The 17,385-nt window shown below is 42.3% G+C and overlaps 2 protein-coding genes across 2 annotated transcripts in view; both read left to right on the top strand.

Annotated features, from left to right (window-relative positions):
• The window catches only part of LOC136331937 (zinc finger protein 420-like), a 108,224-nt gene extending 97,343 nt beyond the window's left edge, over window positions 1–10,881 (top strand). Inside the window, exon 3 of the mRNA XM_066271106.1 lies at window positions 7,324–10,881. Within this exon, the coding sequence (XP_066127203.1) occupies window positions 7,324–8,573 (1,250 nt within the window). The 3' untranslated portion in view covers window positions 8,574–10,881. The remainder of the gene's footprint in view (window positions 1–7,323) is intronic.
• LOC136331928 (zinc finger protein 420-like) overlaps window positions 1–17,385 on the top strand; it is a 70,261-nt gene that overhangs the window by 3,727 nt on the left and 49,149 nt on the right. The window lies entirely within an intron of this gene.

Raw genomic sequence — 17,385 nt, 5'->3', positions numbered from 1 at the left:
CTTTGTTAACTTAATTAGGCAGGTGAGGTGGGGGATTGGGCACACTGCCAGCCCACAGCACCCCTGTCCCCAAAATCCAGACTGCAAAATACCCTGTTTATTTTTTGTTCCTCGACAAAAGAGGAATTCTCAAATCTTAAGAGAGAGACAGGGAAAGGTGAGTGGAGAGGTATAGACATTCTACAGAGAGGAGAGTGCCCCTGGGATGCATTAGTGAGAGTGGGGAGCAGGGATGGTCAGAGGAGGTGACAGGGTGTTGTGTTGGGTTTGGGCGTTCAGGAGAGCAGCGCCATTCTCATTGCTGTGGGAATGTGTGGATGTCTGAGGGAGGACAGACAGGTGAGGACAGGAAAATAATAGTGTGGTCTCCCTGTAGGAGCACTGTTGTCTGACTCCAGTGAGGAAGGACAGGAGAGTGTGTCCTTTTCAGCGTTTCCAGGTCCTTCTGTCTGTGAGTGTGGTGGAAGTGGATAGAGGGGCTGTGTGGACACCTGTGAGGCACATTCTGGAAATGATGACTTGACTCCTCAACATACTGTCACCTGAGAAAACAAGCAGGAGCCAAACAGGACAGAATGACTGCTTCTCAGGTAAGCGATGTGTCCTGGGCAGAAGCGGTGTTTTCTTTTCCTCCTAACTTCAGTGGATTTAGGACCTGCAGCCTTTGATTCTGTACTTCTGATGTTCCTGCCTATGAGGCATGAACAATTCCCACCATGAATTAATGCCCTTCCACTACTGGAAACATCTCCTTTGTGACAGATCAGCCTGGGAGGGCACCTGTGTCAAACTTCCTTATGGGGACAGGTCAGAGGCTCAGGGTATCAGTGAAGCAGGGAATGTAGTCTATAGGTTCCTGTGACTGCAGGGTCAGGTCCTCAGGTCAGGGGTAAGGAACTGCACCTTCTATGGCTCAACACTTGAGTAAGTTCAACAGAAGAGCAGCTAGAAGAGACATGGTCACGAGATTGCTGCAACAGACTCGCTATTTAAAGGGAGTGTTAAAAACAGAACCGAGAGGGATACACTGGATAGACCATTGCAAAAATTGTAGATTACATTTATAGAGAGTAAATTTTCAGATAAAATTGTGGTTGCTATGCATACTGTTCTGTGAGAACAATACATTGTTTGATTCTTGGATGTGCCCTGACCAGGGGTTGGATCTGCAGCCTGGCATATCAGGATAATGCTCTAACTGACTGAGCTACCCAAACCAGATGATGCCTTAATTTTAAACTTTATATTCCCGGCCAGTGGGCTCCGCCATAGAGCATCTGCCCAGCGTGTGGAAATCCTGGGTTTAATTCTTGGTCAGGGCACACAAGAGAAGCGACCATCTGCTTCTCTACCATTCCCCCCCTTTTTTTCTCTCTCACTATATTTTTCTCTTTCTCTTTCTCTTCCCTTTCTGTCACCGTTGCTCAAATGATTTAAGCAAGTTGACCCTGGGTGCTGAGGATGTCTCCACGGCCTTGCCTCAGCTGTTAAAATGACTTGGTTGCCGAGCAATGAAGCAGTGGCCCCAGATGGGGAAAACATTGCTTGGTAGGGAACTTCCCAGGTGGATCCTGGTTGAGGTGCACATGGGAGTCAGGTTCTCTGCCTCCTTGCCTCTCACTTAATAAAACTAAATAAATAAAATTTATTTTTCTGAAAAGTAAAGTCTGTGTAGTGTATTTGTGAAGGGGTGTTATCCTCTTTATTTACTGTTGGAATGTGTGATAAAGAATATTAATGGGTGTAAAAGAAAAAAAATTTTTTCTTGGTGAGAGACACACAGGTAGATAGAGACGGAGAGATAGGAAGAGAAAGATATGAGAATCATCAATCCCTTCTTAAGGCTCCTTAGTTGTTCATTGATGGCTTTCCAATACATGCCTTGTGGGGGGGGGCTACAGCAGACTGAGGGACCCCTTGCTCAAGCCAACAACCACATCATGTCTATGATCCCACGCTCAAGTAAGTGATGCCACACTCAAGCTGAATGAGCCAGTGCTCAATCCAGCAACCTCAGGATCTTGAACCTAAGTCATCTGCATTCTTGTCTGCTCTATCTACTGCGCCACGACCGGATCAAGCCAGAAAAAACACATTTAAAAAAATAGTACTAGGTGAAAATGATATTACCGGATAATTCAGGATTCTTTTCTAGGTCGAAATTACCTCTCCTGTGTTTTCTATTGGGTGACATTATGAACCCTGTCTATGACCTATGGTAATGTGTCCTTTCTTTCAGGAGACTTGATCTTCAGGGATGTGGCTGTAGATTTCTCTCAGGAGGAGTGGAAATGCCTGGTCCCAGCTCAGCGGAAACTGTACGTGGATGTGATGTTGGAGAATGCAGGAACCTGGTCTCCCTGGGTGAGGATGACTTCCTTCCAGAGCTTATTCTACACCCACAGGGCTTTGTTTCCTTCATTAGAACATCTCTTTTGAGCTTCTGCCTTGCATGGCTGATTTCAGACCTGCCCTCAGGGAACTAATATGGGGGTTTGCTGGTGTAAAAAGGAAGGTTTCATGCTATACCTTAATCAGAAGTCAGTGTCTGCAAACTTTTGTGTTGTCTAGAATAATTAATATGTAACAGAAAACAGTATTTTGGAAATCAATTTCTGTAATATTCTGCCATGTCTTCTCAAATGGGGATAAACTGGACTGGAAATTGAAGATTTTGTCAAAACTTAATGTTTCCTTTTTTAATATGTGTGTTTTGCTGTCTGTCAGTTCTGGTCCTTTTTTTTTCTTTTTCTTTTTCTTTTTTACCCTTGAGACAGGGAGAGACAGAAAGAGAGTATGGGAGAGAAGTGAGAAACATCAACTTGTAGTTCTGTCACTATAGCTTTTCACTGTTTTCTTCTCATATGTGTCCTGACCTCGGGGCTCAAGTCATGCCAGTGAACTTTTAATTTTTTTTATTCATTTTAAAGAGGAGATTGAGAGAGAAAAGGGGGAGGAGGAGGAAGCATCAACTCCCATATGTGCCTTAACCAGACAAGCGCAGGGTTTCTAAGCAGCAACCTCAGTGTTCCAGGTTGACACTTTATCCACAGCACCACCACAGGGCAGGTGCCCGTGACCTTTGCTCAAGCCAGTCACCATGGAATCATGTCATGCTCAAGCTGCTGATCTTGTGCTCTAGCTGGTGAGCCTGCACTCAAGCCAGTTTCAAACTTGGGACCTCAGTGTTCCAGGTCAGCAACCTTTTCAGTGTGTGCCACCATGTGTCAGGCTGTCCTAGTTCTCTTTTTTGAGCAAATATAATAGTAGACTGTGGAGAAAAATGACAGTATCCTTCCACCCAGGTAGGTGAGATGAGGAGGCAGATGACACAAGTGGCAGACCTAAAGGTCATGGAGGAGGCCAGACCTTACAGTGTGGTTGGGAAGCTGCTGCAGTGGGAAGGGCTGTGAGAGGCCCAGGTGTATCCCTGTTGTCATAGAGGGACAGCTCGTCTCCAACATGTCCCATGCTCCTGTGTCCTCTCAGGACTCTGCTTTTGCTCCAGTGACCTCCGTCATCACATTAGCAGTGGGGACTGAAATCCTCCCCTTGGACTGTGAGGGCCACTGTGGTCTGGCTCCTATTCCATTGCTTTGGGGTCCTGGGAAAAACCTGTGCACGTAGCTGAGTAATTGTATGATAAGATGTTTTTTCTCATTTGGAGTTTATGAAGGAAGTGGTTAAGATCCTGAAACTGGGTGCAGAAATTTCAGGAACCCTGGGGACAGATGTCATGTTTTCAGGTTTATCATTTCTAATCCTGTGGAGGTTTCCCTCAAGACCCTACAGAGTGTAGACTCAGTGGTTTCATCACAGCACAGGGCACCTCCACAATGTGCAGAGACCTAATTCTCTGTTTCACTTCCAAAGGTCCTTTTGTTTAGTATGAACTGTCATTAAAAATTTCCAGTCTGTATTTCATAATTCTCCACATTAGAGTGATTTCATGTCTCTATGTACATACTTCATTCAGTTCTTCAATAAGTTACTGCCATAGACAACTTCAGAGTATTGCCCAGCAGGTAGGAAAGTGTCCGTGTTACCTGCTTTCATCATCACTGTCATTCTGTAATTCTCTCCTGTCCAGTCCAGAGCTGCCTGGACTGTGTCCTCTGTGTTTTCACTTTCTGATTAGATTTTTGTCATAGTTGTGCTTTGAGATCCAGAAGAGCTGATACAGTGTGCTAGAATGTGCATTTTTGGTAAGAAATGAGTTACAGACTTATAAGCCTTTTAAATTTAGAAAGAGGTTTGTTCCTTAATTCAGGTTTACTTCAGGCAGAAGCAATGATAAGGTTTTTCATTTGTTTTCTCAGCATTCACCTTTAGCATGGTGTACTTAATCTGGAATGTTTAAAGATTTTTTTAAATATTTTACAAATTTCTAATGATTTCTTTATTTAGAAATGAACATTTACTTATTTCTTTTTTGTTCTGAGGTGCATTATAGCCTATACATTTTGTGTAAGAGTAGTTGAAATACAGTGTGTCCGTAAAGTCATGGTGCACTTTTGACTGCTTACAGGAAAGCAACAAAAGAGAATAGAAATGTGAAATCTGCACCAAATAAAAGGAAAACCCTCCCAGTTTCTGTAGGATGATGTGGCAGCATGTGTACATGCGCAGATCATGACGTAACACCGTGTATTCAGCGGAGCAGCCCACCACCATGCCAGTCGAGATGTGGACGGTACAGAGGAAAGTTCAGTGTGTTCTGTGGCTCGCTAAATTCGAATCCGTGACCAAAGTGTAACGTGAATATCGGCGTGTTTATAATGAAGCACCACCACATAGGAATAACATTACTCGGTGGGATAAGCAGTTGAAGGTAACCGGCAGTTTGGTGGAGAAATCCCGTTCTGGTAGGCCATCAGTCAGTGATGAGTCTGTAGAGGCTATACGGGATAGCTACCTAAGGAGCCCTAAAAAATCTGTGCGTGAGCCCAAATCGAACTGCACTAAATAGGTATGAAACTGGGAGAGTTTTCCTTTTATTTGGTGCAGATTTCACATTTCTATCATCTTTTGTTGCTTTCCTGTGACCGGTCAAAAGTGCACCATGACTTTATGGACACACTGTATATTAAACCTGAAAAATATTTCCATGTCAATAAAATTTTACTGTATTACAATTATGCTTTACAGTTATTTTTTAAATTATTTTTTAATTTTTTTTATTTTTACAAGGACAGAGAGAGTCAGAGAGAGGGATAGACAGGGACAGACAGACAGGAACAGAGAGAGATGACAAGCATCAATTATCAGTTTTTCGTTGCAACACCTTAGTTGTTCATTGATTGCTTTCTCATATGTGCCTTGACCACAGACCTTCAGCAGACCAAGTAACCCCTTGCTCGAGCCAGCGACCTTGGGTCCAAGCTGGTGAGTTTTTTGCTCAAGCCATGTGAGCCCACACTTAAGTTGGTGACCTCTGGGTTTCGAACCTGGGTCTTCTGCATCCCAGTTTGACTCTCTATCCACTGTGCCACTGCCTGATCAGGCTACAGTTATTTTTGAATGATTTGATTGCATTGTTTAAGAAGGTTTTTTTGCTGTATATTATCTCTCCTAATGCAAACTATTTGCTGTTTTAGGGTACACTTATAAATTTAATTATATAGAATGACTTTTTATAAGTGAAACTTTTATATAATATTCAGAATTCTGGGGATAAATTCATTATTTTTCTTTTGCATTTGTTTTAATTCAGTATTATTTTTAATTAGTTTCAGCTTTATTACATAATGGTTAAACCTTCATATACTTTAGAGTCTGAAAATGTCCTCCATAATATTTCTGGGACCCAGCATAGTTAATACAGTATTGTTTACTATAGTCCCCATGCTGCACTTTACATCCCATGACCATTCTGTAACTACCACTGTGTTTTTCTCTATTGCTTCATCTTTTTGACCTAGTCTCTCAATTCCCCTCCCCCCTGGCAGCCATCACTCTATTCTCTGTACCTGTGAGTCTCTTTGTGGTTTCTTTATTCATGTATGTTGTTCTTTATTTCTTTATTTTCATTTTTATAAATAAATTTTTGTGAGAGGAAGGGAGATAGAGTGACAAACTCCTGCATGATACCAAAGGGTATCAACCTAGCAACTGTAATCTGGGCCAGATGCTCAAATCACCGGGCAAACTTCAGTGCCTGAGGGTGACACTTGGACCTACTGAGCCATCATCATCACCCAGTGCCAATAGTCAAACCAGTCTGGCCCCTTGTTGCAGGAGGGGAAGGGAGAGAGAAGGGGAAGACTGAGGGAAGGGAAGCAGATGGTCACTGCTCATGTTTTTCCTGACCGGGATTTGAGCCAAAAGCTTCTGCACACCAGGCCGACTCTATCTACTGAACCTGCTGGCCAGGGTTATATTGTTCTTCATATTCCATATATGTGTCATTTATATATGGAATATAAATGCATACATGTCATGCAGTGCATGTCTGTATTTGCCTGAGTTATTTAACTTAGCATAATTCATCCATATGTGCTTACACTTTTGCAAATGCTATGATTTCATTCTTTATTAATACATTTATTTATTTACATTTATCATTAATTCTTTTTTGCTCCTTTTAACAATTTTTTTGTGTGAGACAGGAAGGGAGAGAGATTAGAAGCATCAACTCCTATTTGAGGCAGTTTTAGTGGTTAATTGATTGCTTTTTCTATGTGCCTTGACCAGAGGGCTCCAGCTGAGCAAATGACCCCTTTCTCAAGCCAGCAACTTTGTGCTCAAGCCAGTGAACTTGGGCTCAAGTTAGCAACTATGGAATCATGTAGATGATTCCATGTTCGAGTTGGCGACCTTGCGCACAAGCTGATGAGCCAGAGTTCAATCCTGGTGAGCTGGCTCTCAGAAAAGAGACCTCAGGGTTTCAGACCTGGGACCTCAGCATCTCAAAGTGACACTGCATTGCACCATCACCAGTCAGTCTCTTTCTGTTTTTGATATGGGTTTTCAGTACTGTAGCCTCTGTGTGTTTGATAAATTACTCACTTTTTTTTAGTAGTCAGTTCAGTGCTTTGCCCATGTACTGCCATTTTCTTAGCACTCTGTGTCATGTAAGAGAAACAGCTCTCCAAAAAAGCAGCAAAGCAGCTGGTTCATTGAACACAGAGTATTGTCATCTCTGTCTCTCCTGAGAAGTGACTGAGAATTGGGAATGTTTCTTATACTCTTGCCATTGTGTACCAGTACGTTTGAGCAGCTATTGTCAGTAATGAAAGCAAATATACAGCCCTCTTTGATGTGACATGGTATGTCCATTCACCTATGTTTCATAACTGCAAACATTTATTTTGTCTCTTTCAGCTATGCCATTAGAAGAGAGTCAGTCCTCAACTCTTACTATACATCAAAGAACTCACTCTGGAGAGACACCATACAAATGTAGAGAATGTGGCAAGGCCTTTATCCACTCTTCGACTCTTACTGACCATCAGAAAGTTTATACTGGAGAGGCATCTCATAAATGTTTAGAATGTGGCAAAACTCTTATCCAAAAATTACAACTTATTCTACATCAAAGAATTCACACAGGAGAGAAACCATACACTTGTGGACAATGTGGCAAAGCCTTTAAGGATTCCTCAGCTCTTACTGTGCATCAAAGAATTCACACAGGAGAGAAACTTTACAAATGTAGAAAATGTGGCAAATCCTTTAGCCGTTCCTCAGTTCTTACTAGACATCAAAGAATTCACACAGGAGAGAAACCATACAAATGTAGAGAATGTAGTAAAGCCTTTAGTTGTTCCTCAACTCTAACTATGCATCAAAGAACTCACACAGGAGAGAAACCATACAAATGTAGAGAATGTGGCAAAGCCTTTATACGATCCTCAACTCTTACTGACCATCAGAAAATTCATACCGGAGAGAGGTCACACAAATGTTTAGAATGTGGCAAGACCTTTATCCGGAAATTACACCTTACTGTACATCAAAGAATTCACACGGGAGAGAAACCATACAATTGCAGACAATGTGGAAAAGCATTTAATGATTCCTCTACTCTTATTATACATCAAAGAACTCACACAGGAGAGAAACCATACAAATGTACACAATGTAGCAAAGCCTTTAGCCAATCCTCATCTCTTTATGTGCATCAAAGAACTCACACAGGAGAGAAACCATACAAATGTACACAATGTAGCAAAGCCTTTAGTAAATCCTCAGGTCTTACTGTGCATCAAAGAACTCACACAGGAGAGAAACCATACAAATGTGGACAGTGTAGCAAAGCATTTAGCCATTCGTCAGCTCTTATTGTGCATCAAAGAATGCACACAGGAGAGAAGCCATACAAATGCAGAGAATGTGGCAAAGCCTTTACGGATTGCTCAGGTCTTAGTATGCATCGAAAAAGTCACACAGGAGAGAAACCATACAAATGTAAGGAATGTGGCAAAGCCTTTAGTTACTCCTCAGTTCTTACTGACCATCAGAAAATTCATACTGGAGAGAGGTCTCATAAATGTTTAGAATGTGGCAAAACCTTTATTCAGAAATCAAACCTTACACAACATCAAAGAATTCACACAGGAGAGAGGCCATAGAATTGCAGGCAATGTGGCAAAGTCTTCAGTGGTTTCTCATCTCTTACTGTACATCAAAGAATTCACACATGAGAGAATCATACAAATGTAAAGAATGTAGCAAAGGCTTCACCATTTTTCACCTCTTACTATGCATCAGAAAATTCATCCTGGAGAGTGGTCTCACAATTGCTTAGATTGTGGCAAAACTTTCTTCTGAACTCACACCTTACTATACATCAAAGATTTCACATGGGTTAGAAACCATAGAATTGCAGGCAATGTCGTTAGGCTTTAATCATACCTCAGCTCTTGCTAAGCATTGAAAAACACACAGGATAGACACGATACAAATGTATAAAATGCGGCAGTGCTTTTGGCCATTTTCAGCTCTTGCTAAATGGCAGAAAATTCATACTTAAGAGAGGTCTCATAAATGTTTAAAATGTGGCAAAACAACCCAGAAATTAGTTTATTGTACATTAAAGAAATCACACTGGAGAGAAACTATACAAATGCAGACAATGTGGCAATGCTTTTTGAAATTCATCAGCTCTTAACCATCAGAAAATTTATACTGGAGAGAGGTCTTGTTGGGCAAATATTGGGTTGGGGAATAAGTTCGTAGCGTTTTTATATTTTCTTTTACAACGATTTGTTTGCTGTTTGGCAAAGGGTAAGTATTCATTCGATAAAACTCTTTCTGCTCTACAAAACTATGTTAATTGTATTTTTGAGTTTAGTTTTTTATTAGTTTTGAGGCTTAGAAATGGAATACCCAGGAGGCAAAAATCAACATTTTCGACACCTGCTCTTTGCTTTTCATCGAGGTCAAAAAGCTGCCGAAGCAGCCCAGGACATTTGCGACGTGTATGTCATAGGCGAGTCTACAGCACGGAAATGGTTTGCAAAGTTAAAAAATGGTGACTTTGACGTCGATGACACGTCCCGCAGTGGAAGGCCTTCTGAATTCGATGAAGAACGTCTCAAATCACTTTTGAAGGAGAACGGTTGCCAAACCAGTCGTGAATTGGCGAAAAAAATGAACTGCGATCATAAAACGATTCTCAATCACCTTCATTCAATGGGATTTACCGAAAAATTGGGAGCCTGGGTGCCTCACGAGCTCAATGAAAAAAAACAAAGAAAGTCGCCTTCAAATTGCTTCTCAGCATCTCGCCCGCCATCAAGCAACACGCGGTCATAAACAGCGCTTTTTGTACCGAATCGTCACGGGAGATGAGAAATGGTGCCTATACATCAATATGAAGCAAAGAAAGGAGTGGGTGGCTCCAGGAGATACGCCAAAGCCGAGAGTCAAGCCGGACCTTCATTCAAAGAAGATCGTGATATGTGTTTGGTGGGACTGGGAGGGCATGGTGCACTGGGAAATGCTCGAAAAGAATGCCACGGTCAACAAGGAGCTCTACATTGCCCAGCTACACCACGTGAATGAGGCTATTCGACTGAAAAGACTTGATCGACATGGTCAAACCATACTCCTTCATGGCAACGCCAGGCCCCATGTTGCACAAATCGTCAAAGCCACACTCCAAGAGCTCGAATGGGAGGTCCTTCAGCATCTGCCATATTCTCCGGACCTTGCACCCACCGATTACCATCTTTTCTGCTCCCTGTCAAACCATATGAAGGGCATTACCTTCGATAACAAAGAGGTCCTTAAAAACTGGCTCAACAACTTCTTTGACACCAGACCAGGCGATTTTTGGTGGAATGGCATCAACAAATTGGTCGAGAGGTGGGAAGAGGTTGTAAACAGCAATGGGGAATATATAATTGATTAACTTATTGATATGATTGTTTTTTGTTTAAATAAAAGTCTTCGGTTAAAACGCTACGAACTTATTCCCCAACCCAATACGTTTGTAAAATCTGTATTTTCTGATTTTGTTCAGTTTTTTTGTTAAAATGGTGCTCATGTGAATGACCGTCACCCAAGTGATACGGCTAATTTTAATACTTTGCTTGGGAATGGGCTTGGTTATGGTAACGTGTGCTGGCACAGGGATTGTTGCACCAAAAAGTTTTAATATGAGGAGCTAGGAGGCCTTTTTAGAGGAGACCACGATATTGCAGGGCTGGAAGGCCACGTGGTGGTTGGACAGAAAGCAGCAAGATGAAGGCTTGCTGACAGCAAACAAATGAGAGGTTTTTTAAGTTCCACTGACCTGGTGATGGCCTTTGATTCTAGGAAAACTATGATGTGTCAGTAGCTTTGTGAGCACTGAATGAGTGGCTTTTGTTTTCCAAATGTGTTTTTACTCATTGGCCAAGTGCGACGCTAGAAATAAAGAAAGTGGCTCACTAATTCTTAGCCCATTGTTTCATTATGATCTATCTGAATGTAATGTGAACCTGCACAGGCATGGTGGTGGCTGTGATACCTACAACTACTGGACTTACAGGTCTCATAAATGTTTAGAAGGTGGCAAAGCCTGTATGTGGAAGTCATAGTTAACTATACATCAGAGGATTAACATGGGAGAGTAATCATACAAATATAGAGAATGGTAAAGCCTTTTGAAGATCATCAAATCTTACTAAGCATCAAAGGTGCATACTGGTGAGAAGACACATAAAGGTGAAGAATGTGGCAAAGCCATTAGGTTTTCCTCCAACCTTACTGAACATTGGAGACTTCATACTGGTGAAAAACCCTTTATTTTTTATTTATCTTTTTGGTATTTTTCTGAAGTGAGAAGCGGGGAGACAGAGATGGACTCCCACATATGCCCACTGGATCCACCCGGCATGCCCACTAGGGTGCAATCCTCTGCTCATCCTTGGTGTTGCCCCATTGCAACTGAAACCATTCTAGCACCTGAGGCTGGGGCCATGGAGTCATCCTCAGAGCCTGGGCCAACTTTGCTCCAGTGGAACCTTGGCTGTGGAAGGGGTAATGCGAGACAGAAAGATCAGAAAGGGTGGAGAAGCAGGTGGGCAGTCCTGTGTTTCCTGTGAATTGAACCTGAGGCTTTCATTCACCAGGCCAATGCTCAAGTGCCCAACCAACCAACAATGCCCGGCAAGCCCTTCAAATGTAGAGAATGTGGCAAAGCGATTGGCCATTAAGTTTTTTTTTTTTTTTATTTTATTTATTCATTTTAGAAAGGAGAGAGAGAAGAGAGAGAGACAGACAGAGAGAGAAGGGGAGGAGCAGGAAGCATCAACTCCCATATGTGCCTTGACCAGGCAAGCCCAGGGTTTCGAACCTGCAACCTCAGCATTTCTAGGTCAACACCCCATCCACTGCACCACCACAGGTCAGGCCCATTAAGTTTTTAATGAACATCAAACACTTCATAGTGTAGAGAAGCTCTATCATTGTCGATGTGGCACAGTCTTTCATTCAGTCATGCATTTCTTTGCTTCCTGTGTGTGACCTGTCTGGGGATCAAAGTTGTCACCTTGTTTCAGAAGGACACTTTTTTTTCAAAGACAGAGAGTCAGAGCGGGATAAGGACAGACCATACAGAAATGGAGAGAGATGAGAAGCATCAATCATCAGGTTTTTGTTGCGACACCTTAGTTCAGGAGTTGGGAATCTTTTTGGCTGAGAGCGCCATGAATGCCACATTTTAAAATGTAGTTCTGTGAGAGCCATACAACAACCTGTGTATGTTACACATTATCCAATAAAAATTTGTTGTCCTGGAGGACAGCTGTGATTGGCTCCAGCTACCCACAACCATGAACATGAGCGGTAGGAAATAAATGGATTGTAATACATGAGAATGTTTTATATTTTTAACATTTTAATTTTTTTTGTTAAAGATTTGTCTGCGAGCCAGATGCAGCCATCAAAAGAGACACATCGCCTGACCTGTGGTGGTGCAGTGGAATAAAGCGTTGGCCTGGTACACTGAGGTTGCCAGTTCAAAACCCTGGGCTTGCCTGGTCAAGGCACATATGGGAGTTGATGCTTCCTGCTCCTCCACCTTCTTTCTCTCTCTCTCTCTCCCTCTTTCCCTTTTTCCCCTCTCTGAAAATTGAATAAAGTCTTTTAAAAAAAAATACCACAGTGTTAAAAAAAAACCACATCTGGCTCGTTAGCAGTAGGTTCCAGACCCCTGCCTTAGGTGCTCATTGATTGCTTTCTCATATGTGCCTTGACCATGGGCCTTCAGCAGACCAAGTAACCCCTTGCTCAAGCCAGCGACCTTGGGTCCAAGCTGGTGCGCTTTGCTCAAACCAGATGAGACTGCGCTCAAGCTGGCGACCTCGGGTCTCGAACCTGGGCCCTCCGCATCCCAGTCCAATGCTCTATCCACTATACTACTGCCTGGTCAGGCCAGGAGGACACTCTTAACAAACTGAGCTAAGTAGCCATAGTCAGTCTTGAAGTCTTTCATAACCTAAATATTTGCATCTGGTTTATAATGAGAAAAGAGAAAGACGTCAAAATTTTGAAACAATTAAATACAGTAATACTTTGGTTTTCTTTGACTTCGGTTATCATTGGTTTAGGTTTCTGTCCGTTTCTTCTGTGAAAAGTTTGTCTCGGTTATTGTTGACATGCCCAAATGATCTCACTGTTAATTTTGTGAAAACAAAGGTCCAGCTAAGCTTTCTCCTGCGCAGTGTGGCATTGTTTCTCATTGTGTGAGCATCATCCTACATGTATAGTCAAGCAGTTCCATTGCTTTCCAGTGTTTTTTGTGCTTTTTTAAAAATCAGTTTTGGGTACTAATTCTACAATTACATATATGTAGTTACTGTGTACAGTAATTGCTTTTACATTGATTTATGTGGAAATAATTGCCTTGGGTTTCATCAGTTTTGGATTTCGTTGTTTTCAGATGAAATATTGACAAAAACTGAGGTATCACTGTAGTCTTTTCTCTCTTGTAAATGTTTCTTTCACTCCCTCATACATTTTACAAACAACAAAACTTCCCAAAAACAAAATGAATTCTTAGCTTTCACTGAAAATTGGCCTTTCCCCAATCGTTTTGAGCTTGATAAAGTGTTCTAGGTGCCCCGTATTTCTTTGCTGTTAACATGAATGTTAGCTTTAAGTTGGCTACTACAGATCCAGAGCTCCTTTAAAGCTCAAATTCCCATCCCCCATCTTCTCACTGGGGCTCAAAACAACATTCTCATCCGTCCTCCACTGGGAGGTTGTAGCTAATTTCCTGCTAGTCTCTTACTGCCTTTCTGGCCTTCACTTTGAAATGATGGAAAATATTTAACTTTGAAGAAATGTCACAGAAAGCTTATATTAGGGACCTGACCATTAAGAAAGTTTAATTCATTATAGTTCTTTTTAAAAGCTTAGCCTCAGACTCCGAATTGCCGAGTCTCAGCTGTTCCTGGGACATTCCTGACCTCTTAGCTTATCTTCAATGTTTTCCCAGGACACTAAAAAGGACCACTCTCGTTTACCTGTAGTACATCACAAAGAAATTGTTTCTGAAACAGAATTTCCCTCCTGCTTTTTGTCAAATCATTTACCGGCCCACAAATCCTGATATGCTAATTTGGGCATGTCCCAGTGCAGGCAACCTCATACCAGCAAATGCCCCCTGCAACTCCTATATCTAATGCTGCCTCCTGCATCTCGGGTCTGACACCCTTTGTTGGTCTCTGTCTGCTTGCATCCAGGCACTTTTAAAGTACACTTTTCTCTTGATACTCTTGTTTCTCTTCGTATCATATAAATCTTTCGCCTTTTTCACTTTTCTCTTGAAACACACTAGCCTCAAGTTTTTGGTTCATCTTGTGGTTTCTGCCTTTTGACTGTACACACTGAAATGTCTTTTATGCCAACATGGCTGATTAAAATACTATAGTCCTGTATGATCTCTATAATCTGCATTACACAGATCCCCAAATCTATAACCAACTGCACATATTTTTAAAAAGATACTTGGGAACCAAAACAAGAAATGATTTGACAAAAGCATTACATTGAACTTTCAGTCCTATCAGAATCAACCATAGAAATTAAAACTATTATGTATAATATAAGTATATAATCATGTTATAAATCTGTAAAAAATGGTTCTGTTTCAACATCTGGAAAGAATCTCTTCAAGTATGAAACCCAACCTTTGCAATGAACATAAAAATATTGATCTATTTTTTCTAGATTTTATTTATTCATTTTAGAAAGAGGACAGTGAGAGAACGAGAGAGAGAGAATGGAATGAGAATTACATAGCATCCACTCCAATACGTGCCTTGACCAGGAAGCTCAGGGTTTCGAACTAGCTATCATAGCGTTACCAGGTTAATGCTTTATCCACTGCGCCACCACAGATGAGTCCAATTCTTTATTAATAACCAAACACCACAGTTATACTAGTTAGAGAAACACTACAAATATAATCAGTGTGGAAGGACTTTCAGCAGAATATATTTTGACACAATATCGGAAACACCCATGGGGGAATATTATTAAATGTAATAAATGAGGTGATGATGTATTTCATCTAGATTTAAATACATTACTAAAAAAAAGTATCTGAAGTATTTTAAATGAGATTTGAATATAATCAAATATTTATTTAGAGACAAAAATCCACTTGATATTCAATTTACTTATACCTTCATTGGTTGATTCTTGTACGATGCCTGATAAGTGTTCATACCCACAACCTTGGCATATTGAGAGGATGCTCTAACCCAGTGGTCTCCAACCTTTTTTGGGCCACGGACCGGTTTAATGTCAGAAAATATTTTCACGGACCGCCCTTTAGGATGGGACAGATAAATGTATCACGTGACTGAGACAAGCATCAAGAGTGAGTTTTAGACGGATGTAACAGAGGGAATCTGGTCATTTTTTAAAAATAAAACATCTTTCAGACTTAAATATAAATAAAACGGAAATAATGTAAGTTATTCTTTCTCTGCAGACCAGTACAAAATGGCCCATGACCGGTACCATTCCGTGGCCTTGGGGGTTGGGGACCACTGCTCTAACCCATTGAGCTACTAGATCAGGGGTGTCTACGAAAAATGTTACAACAAATGTGTCAATGTTGTTATTCAACATTGAATCTTTGGGTCATCAAAATGTTCCTCAGTGTATTTATTGATTAATGTTAAGGCGAGGTGGGGATGGTGAGACACAGAAAAACATGGATTTGTGTTCCCCTCATTTATACATTCATAGCTTGCTTCCTGTATGTGCCCTGTCCAGTTACTGAAACTTTGTTGTATCAGGATGACACCCTAACCAACTGAGCTCTGGGGAAATAAATCTTACAAGTAATCTGAGTAATGATATTTAAGTCTTACTAAAAATTACCTTAGTTAAATTCAATGACCAAGAAAATAACTGCAATCAATGTGGAGCAAGGAAAAAGGATTCCAAGACAACCGTCTTGGCCCCTCCCACTTTCCTGCAATCTCCACTCCTGACTTGTCCTGTATTAAGGCCCCGCCCACTGCTTGAAGAGCTCAGCCAGCTGTTTGACCTGCCCGGATTTAGAGACACTGCGCAAGCACAGCTTCCTATCAACTGGAAGCGTTTCTAGCGAGGTCACACAGGATCTCCTAAGAGTCTTCCCTGTTTAAACCTGACCTTCCCCGTACCCATTCCTCCATGCAGGGAGCTTGAGGGTCACTGTGGACATCGAGAGCCCCGCTCCTGAGCCCCCAGCGGTGAGTACAGAGTCCTGGAGAGAGGCCCCGAGCCTGCCCGCTTCGCTGAAGAGTAGAGGTTCCGCGTCAGTTTCACAGGAAACTCAGAGGCCACCCTGCTGTGTCCCCATGCCATTGGTCGTGGGACGCCCCCTGCCACAGGGTTTTCTTCCTTGGTCCTGAGGGGGCAGCACCCCTCGTGAGACCCCACCCCATTTAATAAGAGGCCCGAGTCCAGGAAAAGCACTGGGGTGGGGATTCGGGGCGAGAATGCGGGGGCCCCCAGAAGAGTCCCCGCCCCGCACGGGAGGGCTGTGTGGGAGCAGCAACAGCGAAGGGGCCCTGGGGATGCGCAAAGTGAGGCTGGGAGGGGTCGGGATGGAGAGGAACACGGGAATGGGGAGAAAATGTCAGTGAGGGGTCATAAAGAGACAGCCATGTGGGGGTGTTGGACAACGGGACAGCGACAGGGAGAGTGACAGTAACTGGGGAAAGGAGCACGAGGGGAAGAAAGGGGAGAAACCCCGAGGAGAGGCACCCGGAGAGAAGGGCGCTCAGGAAGGGGGGGCCCTTCAGAAGGAAGGAGTGGTTCAGAGTCTTGTAGCAAAACCAGCAAGAGTATATAAATGTTCTCCACACCAAAGTACAAATTTGTAGAAATTTTTAGTCAAAACCGGTGACCGCACAGAGATCTATGTCAGTCAGGTCATGCAGCCCTGAATACAGTAAGTTAGCTTTTAAAGACAAAATCACATACTGATTTGGGTATGAGGAGGAAGGAAAACCTAGCAGTAAAACAAAGCACGGAGACAAACTCATTTAGTATTTATCTGTAGGATTAAATTGGGGAGAATCATTCTGGGAACATCTGCAACCTTGCAAAACTAGCCCAAGGCCACAGCGTGTAATACTAGTCTCAGGACCAGGGGTATCTCTACCTTTTAGGAAAAGTAAGTTCTGCTGAAACTCTCTTCGTTTTAGAGAAAGTAAGTTCTGCTGCTTCATTTTAAGAGGAGGATAGTTTGGGGAGAAAGTAAGGACAGAATGAGGGGTTTAGGGATGAGGGAGCTAAGGGGAAACAGCTGTGAGTTAGCCTGTGGTGGGTGTAGGGGTTGGAACTAGAAAGAGTAACAGAGGCAGCAAGTCACAGGTAAGGGGAAAAGAGAAAGACCTGGACAGGTGTGGAGATGGGAATACTCAGATCAAGGAGAAAGCAAGTACC

The sequence above is a fragment of the Saccopteryx bilineata genome, chromosome 3 (assembly GCF_036850765.1).
Source record: "Saccopteryx bilineata isolate mSacBil1 chromosome 3, mSacBil1_pri_phased_curated, whole genome shotgun sequence".
Taxonomy (NCBI): Eukaryota; Metazoa; Chordata; class Mammalia; order Chiroptera; family Emballonuridae; genus Saccopteryx; species Saccopteryx bilineata.
This window is presented reverse-complemented; position numbering and strand designations above follow the sequence as displayed.